We start from the raw sequence: 6,964 nt of genomic DNA on the forward strand, positions 1-6,964 counted from the left end.
AGCAAATGAATCCCGATCAACTAAACAGAGTCGATTCAGACCTTGTTACTGGAGCAAAAGAATTTTGAGAGTTCCATGGAGTGAACGAAATCTCATTCACATAATAAGTGCCACCTTGTCGAAACACAGATCTGATAGAGAGGAGGGTAGATGGGTCAATTTATATCGTATGAAAGGAGAGGAATGTAATAAAAACAGGTTTGAGGCGTTAATACAGCCAACGCAAATAGCCGAATAAAACTTGACCAAGAACAAACATTGTATTCATTTCTTCAAATCCATCAACAGCTGTCTCAGATAGTTGGTTTATGTGTTTTTTTATATATGTTATGAGAAAAGGGTAGTACCTAGGGGAGATCCTCCGGTATGCTAGACTTCCTTTGGGACAAAGCTTTGAAGTAGAATAGCACATCTAATTAAAAAAAATAGATTAAAGATCTGACATGATTGCAGAAAATCAAAATAGGAATTAAAATACTATAAAAGGTATTAACATAAGAATGACATCTACCTTTCAAGCATGCTCCTTCTCCACACAGATAAATATAGCTTGGAAAAGGTATATCAATATTAGGCGACAGAAATCGATGTTTGCTTAGGAGGTATTCCCCGGTTGTTAACTGAAATGCGGTAAGATCTCCACCAATGATGTGATTCCATGACTTGTAGTAACCCAACACATCTTCTTCTTCTTCTTCTCCATCATCATACACAAAACTCACCCCACACTCCTTAGTAACTGCATCACTTTGTGCTAACCTCACAGTAATAGTAACGTGGTCACCAGCATCCATTTCATTCATACCAAACATCCAATGGCTTAACAACATCAAACACTTTCTACCCATATTGACTATCTCAATGTAATGTAGGTATATCCAGGTGAGGTTCTTTGTTATATTACTAATTTTCATCACTGGAACCTCATGGATACGATGTTGATGATGGGGTGTCAGCACAAAACAAAAATTCAATCCTTTGAGCCTGTTTAGAGATGATGGGATGGTAAATGATATTGATGTCCCCATGCTTCTATCTGAAATCCAATTCGGCATCTCTTCGCCTTCATAAATTGTGCTGAATATTCCAAATTCATAATACATCTGCCAAATACAACCACCTTCATTAATTATATATACATACATATTCACACAAAGACATATGGTTAACTAGACTAAACCTGGATTTCGGATTCCTCTAGTTCTCTATAACTAACAGAAGTTGTCACGTGCCTTCCTTTAATGAAGTCTAGGTTAGTCCAGCCTAAACAATGTAATACCTTTTCCTCAACACCTACCATTGGTTGAATTTTAATAACGCCTTCAAATTCAAACGACGAAGGTGTCTTCCAGTTCATGAAGAACTCGAGTGGAGACATTCGTGGATCGAATACAACTTTTCGTAGCAAAGTCTTATAATCAGAATTATGATTGAGGTTCAAATATTTTAGTGTATGTGGAGGATACTCAAGTGATGCCAGCATTGTACAATTTACCATACTAAGTGTCTCAAGCCTAGGAAGGCTTCCCACACTATTGGGTAAGGAAACTATAGGATTACCATCCAAAACCAAAAGCTTTAAAAAGTATAGGGAACTGAAGTCAATGGTAAAGGATTCGGTGGATAAATTATTATTTGCAAGTGATAAGGATACTAAAGATCTCGGTAAAAAAATCGAAAATAGCTTAGGATCACGTGGTATAGCCTTGAAAAAGGTGGAGGAAGAGGTTATGGAACTTATACCAATGTGGTTCGTCTTGAGCATTTCCAATGAATCCATGTCTCTAATCTTGATTTGAGATTCACCAAAATAACAGCCATTTAGCAATAGTGTTCTAACTTTCTTTAACATGCCTAAGCTTCTTGGAAGTTTTTCAAGCTTCTTGCAGTAGCTTAGATCAATGTGGACAAGTTCATGACATTGCTCAATTGATTCACAAATCTCAAGCAAACCAATGCAACCTTTAAGTATCAACCTCTCAAGTTTAGGGAGGTGGTCAAAGCCACCAAGACTATGAAGCTGTTCACAAAAACTTAAATTAAGAATCTTCAATGATCCAAGTAACCTTTTGTCTTTTGAGCACGATCCAATCAATTGCTGAAAAAAAAAAAAAAAAAAAGATAAGTTACAATACTAATAAATTTTATCAACTCGACATAGAAGATCTAGTAATACATAGAGATAAGTTACCTTTAGCCTCTTATGAAGTCGTTGCGGATAGCTATAAAAAATCCCAAATGATTCAATATTGCTATATGACATGTCAAGAGCAACCAGATTCTCCACCGGTAAGTCTAAAGGTATAGACTTCAAAGGAAACCCATGCATACACAACCATCTTAATTCTTCTGGAAAATTCTTGTAAGAGCCTGTTATTTGAACATAATTGAGTTGTAGAAGCATTAGCCTATCCATCTTACTCAATGCGTCTGTTTTCAACTCAAGTGATCCATGTAACTTCTCTTTCTCAAGCATTCCCATGTCAAGGGTGAGGCCTAGAGCATTTTCCATTTTCTAAGAAGAAAGGGATACAAAATTATTTTAAAATGTTAAACATGTATATAGATATACAAAATGCTTTAAACAAGCATGTTACCTTTTTTTGTTTCAGCGCTCTGAATGACTCATGACCCCATATTCGACTACGTTCCCATGGATTGTAAAGTGATTCTTCACGTACCACAAATCTTCCCATCTCTTGAACCAATTGATGCATCGTCAATTCTTTATTCCATCCGATACTAAGAAGACCTCTGTCAATAAGATTCGTGATCCCTGATCTTGTCTCTACATCACATGCCTCTAATATTGTTATAGTAACATATCTATCCATTCCAACAAAGATACAAGCAATATGCTTAAACAACTCCTTGTCATTTTCTAACGGCAAAGAGTCAAAACTCATTCTCAAGACTGTATTTATAGGGGAATAATTTTCTTTCTTTAGTCGGTCTATGTACCCATCCCAATAAGTTACATCTCGATTATGTAGAGACCTACCTAGAATTTTAAGCGCCATTGGATGTCCTTCACAATACTTCACTAGCTTTCGTGACACGTCTTCATAACCTGCCTTGGGATCGTTGGACATGAATGCATGAAAACACAAAAGCTTTTGTGAGTCAATTGTAGATAAGCCTTTAACCGTGTGCTCTGCATACTTGGGTTTAATGTTCGTTTTGAATGGTGAACTACTCTGTGTCAACCATGCGTCCTTTGTTGTTATTAAAATTTTGCTTCCTGGGTGAAAACCTTTGCTTCCAAGTAACTTATCTAGCTGATCGATACTACCAATATCATCAAGAACTAGAAACACCTTTTTACGGGCTACTGCATTCTCTATCATTGAGGTGTATATAGAACCATCAAGAACTTGAAGTGAACTTGGTTTTGAAATGTCATTATAGAGTTGTTTTTGTACATCAAGCATCCCATTTGATTTCTCATCACGTTTCCTATTGATATCTTCAACGAAGCTGCTTGTGTCAAATTCATGAGAATGTAACGCATAGACATATTTGGCTAAAGATGTCTTCCCGATTCCACCCATACCCAGAATAGTGAGTATATCTATCGTATGTGATGATGCATCTTTCAACCATGAAGTGACAAAGTTAATGGAATCTTCCATCCCAATAAGTTGTGGTAGTGGAAACCTTGAGGATATGTGTAATCTACGGAAGATGTTTTTGACAATTTCATCAATAAACTCCACCTCTAGCCTGGAATTTAATTTTAGTAAGAACAAGAACATATAATTTAGAAAACTCCACCTCGAGCTTGGCATACTGGAGATTTAATTTTTTCAATGATCCAAATCAGCATTATATCATAACATGCTATTATATAATTAAATTTTTTGTATCATAACTATTATTGTATTTGCACTTCTAACCATGTGGAAGGTTATAAAATCTCGATAGTTTTGCATGAATATGAACAATTTTTTTGTGAATTGTGATAAGTTAACCTTTAATACTTACAAAGTAAAAGCATAATAAAAGATGATATAGTTTGAAGGTAGAATGATATAAAAATTTGTTCATGTAATACGACTGTTCAAAATTTGGTTTATTAATTAAAAGCATATAAAATCATTGAAATAATTTATCTAAATAAACTAATTTGTGATAAGATAAAAAAAATGCGTAGCAAATGTGTTCAAGTTAGCATGATGGTTTAACTGGCCAATATGAATTAATTTGTGAGATCACATAATTGCAAAAATTAGATTCAATTTCAAGTGTATCTTTGTCCAAATTTAAATGCATCAAAAGTATGCATATTTGATAAATATGAAGAGGCGTATTGAAATGCATAAGTAGAAGATTATGCTGAATTTGAATGTACTAATTAAACAATCTTAAACGAGTATATGGGTAAGAAAGTGGTTACCTATCCTTAACATCCTTCCCTTTTAAATCAGCAACTTCTATAAGCGCTTTATTCCATTTTTCCATCTTTTGAGCCAATTTACTTCTTTTATTTGCATCTGTCTCCGCCTCCATCCTCTGTCTATGTTTCTCCATTGCATCTCCAAAGCTACCTGTTTGCTTCCTAACATGGGTGGGCTCCACATGATAAAAGATGGGTATTACAACATGATTGGATTTCATACGTTGCTCAAGGATCAACACCAGTTCATCAAGACACCAGGTGGAAGTGGCATAATTTTTGGACAACACAATAACAGAAGCCCTAGATGACTTAATCGCACTCTCCAATTCTGGTTTCAGATCTTCCCCGGTTTCAATCTCTTCATCATCCAAGAAGGTAGTGATATTGGCATGCATGAGGGTATTATAAAGGTGATTAGTGAAACCATGACGAGTGTCAACACCTCTGAAACTTAAAAATACATCATATCTATGACCATGAGTTGATGAAGAAGATGAAGACCCTTCAGAAAGTTCAGACAGAACAACCATTATGAGTTATGGATTGACGACACTTCACTCTTCCCGTGACTTTGTGTATCTCAATTAGCTATTGAATCCCACACTTTTGTCAATTGTGTCTCTACAAAAAAAAATTAAATTATTAAAACCATATGCACCTCCAGACGTTTCCATGTGAATCAGTATGCTTCAGAAATAACCAATACATTTAATTAACCTACAGAACCTTTACTTTGATCTGATTAACCCACTACAGATATCCCTAATATTGTCTAAACAAATTCCATCTAAAGTTTAGTTAAACAATCCTCAAACAAATCAACACCAAATACCATTCTACAAACAACTGCAGGATCCACTATTACATCCTAAGAAAGGAATTGCAAAAACGTATTGGCAATCCCCAAATTTCACTAAATATGAACAAACAATTAAAAGATCCAAACCCAAGAAAGATACATGGTTGTTTATAGGTCCGTAATATTGGCAAGAACAATCTTTTCAAATTTGAATTTATCTATCCAAATGATATGAATATTAAACTAGAGTCACACCTCTTCAAAGATTTTGATTACAAAGTCTGATTCATAGAATATAACAATAAAAGTTCTTAATATAGCATATTAAAAGTTTAAAACTCTACGGGTGTTTAGCTAACTGTTAAGATTCAAAAATACTCATATGTAGAAAATTGTATTCGTGAATTGGAAAATAGAGAGGAATTAAGGAAGTAGATGTTGGACTCTGTACAACCCTAACTGGTATACAGAAATCAACAAAAGTAATTGAAATAATTGAAATCAAAATCACCTGTTATTAATGAACAACCCAATGATTATTATCTGATTTATGATTGATAGGTGAAAAGTACAGCGCGAGCGGAGGTGAGCCGGCCTGTAAATGGCGAGTGTCAACGACGAAGGAAGGTGGACGGCGAGAAATGGTAGCGAAATCTGTTTGAGTAAAACAGAATCAGGGAAGAAAGGAATAGCTGTTGCACTGAATACTTCATGCTTTATTCAAAGATTGATCGTCGTTATATAGAAAGGTCCAGAAATAAAAGTCAACAGCAACGACCCATTTGCTTAAATAGAAATAAATAAATAAGAACTAAAGAAGAAGAAGAAGTAGTCTTGCGGAAAAGTAAAACCGTCAATCCCTACATTAAACTAATTATAACGAGATATGTTGGCCGGTTCTGATTTTAGTGTATTTTTGTTTATGGATTAATATGGGTTGTTGATTGTTTTAGTTGACTTTGATGAGTGTAGAAAAAAACAAAAAAATTAAATATGAGGACCAATATAAAATAAGTATACCAAAAGAAGAAAATGACAGACGTAGAAAGTGTAACCGTGAAAAACCTGAGATTTGTCTCGGACCGTTTTTTGTGTTTTTTTATGAAAAATGTAAAAGTTTTGACTGCGATAACTAAAAGTGTCAAAATGGCTAAAAAATTAAAAGGGTTGAATTTAACAAGTTTTTAGAAAATGGACCGAAGTTGTCACTTAAAGTTTTGTTGCCAAATTTTGAATATTAAAAGGTTCCTAAAAAATATAAAAATTTTGTTTGCAAGGACCAAAAGTGTCAACATTGCTAAAGAATGAGGAACAAAATAGATAAAAAAACACAAATTTACTATTCCTAACTCTTAACTTTTTTAATATTTACAAAGCGGTACTAATGGCGTGATTGGAGCTGTTCGTTCGTGGTGTTGAAACAATGGTAATCGATAGAAAGAAGGAGAAAAGCGCTGAAGACATATTGAGGCGATGGTGGATCCTCTGTTGCCTGTATCTAATTGGAAATAGTGGAGGGTGGGAAAAGGTGAAAAGGTACAGAAATCCAAACCTGATTAGGAAAAAAACAGTGAAGTAAAGTGAAAATAACACTTGTATGCAAAAAAAAAAAAAAAAAAAACAAACAAACAAACAAATTGCCATAAAATGCACCAGATGAAAAGCAAGAACAATTGTAAACAACTTCACAGACAAAGGACCATTCCTGCCAGAATAACATGAGTTCACTATTCCTAAACCTTAGACATTTTTAATATATATATATA

The 6,964-nt window shown here is 34.4% G+C and overlaps 1 protein-coding gene across 1 annotated transcript; it reads right to left on the bottom strand.

The window, feature by feature from the left end:
- Positions 1-347: 347 nt before the first annotated feature.
- LOC111915935 (disease resistance protein RPV1) lies at positions 348-6,108 on the bottom strand. The gene is made up of 7 exons (XM_052766821.1): positions 5,710-6,108; positions 4,397-5,018; positions 2,598-3,723; positions 2,192-2,515; positions 1,181-2,098; positions 512-1,103; positions 348-412 (listed from the first exon to the last, which is right to left on the bottom strand). Exons 2-7 carry the CDS (start codon positions 4,927-4,929, stop codon positions 348-350), a joined length of 3,558 nt encoding a protein of 1,185 aa, XP_052622781.1. The 5' UTR covers positions 4,930-5,018; positions 5,710-6,108.
- Between the last annotated feature and the right edge of the window lie 856 nt (positions 6,109-6,964).

The sequence above is a fragment of the Lactuca sativa genome, chromosome 1 (genome assembly GCF_002870075.4).
Source record: "Lactuca sativa cultivar Salinas chromosome 1, Lsat_Salinas_v11, whole genome shotgun sequence".
Classification (NCBI taxonomy): Eukaryota; Viridiplantae; Streptophyta; class Magnoliopsida; order Asterales; family Asteraceae; genus Lactuca; species Lactuca sativa.

Bases quoted from the DNA above. Each gene is read 5' to 3' on its own strand.
- LOC111915935 (XM_052766821.1), bottom strand. From the start codon at position 4,929: ATGGTTGTTCTGTCTGAACTTTCTGAAGGGTCTTCATCTTCTTCATCA. The intron at 3,724-4,396 runs GTAACCACTTTC...ATTAAATTCCAG, and splicing joins GGGAAGGATGTTAAGGATAG to GCTAGAGGTGGAGTTTATTG. The intron at 2,516-2,597 runs GTAACATGCTTG...CTTTCTTCTTAG, and splicing joins GAGCGCTGAAACAAAAAAAG to AAAATGGAAAATGCTCTAGG.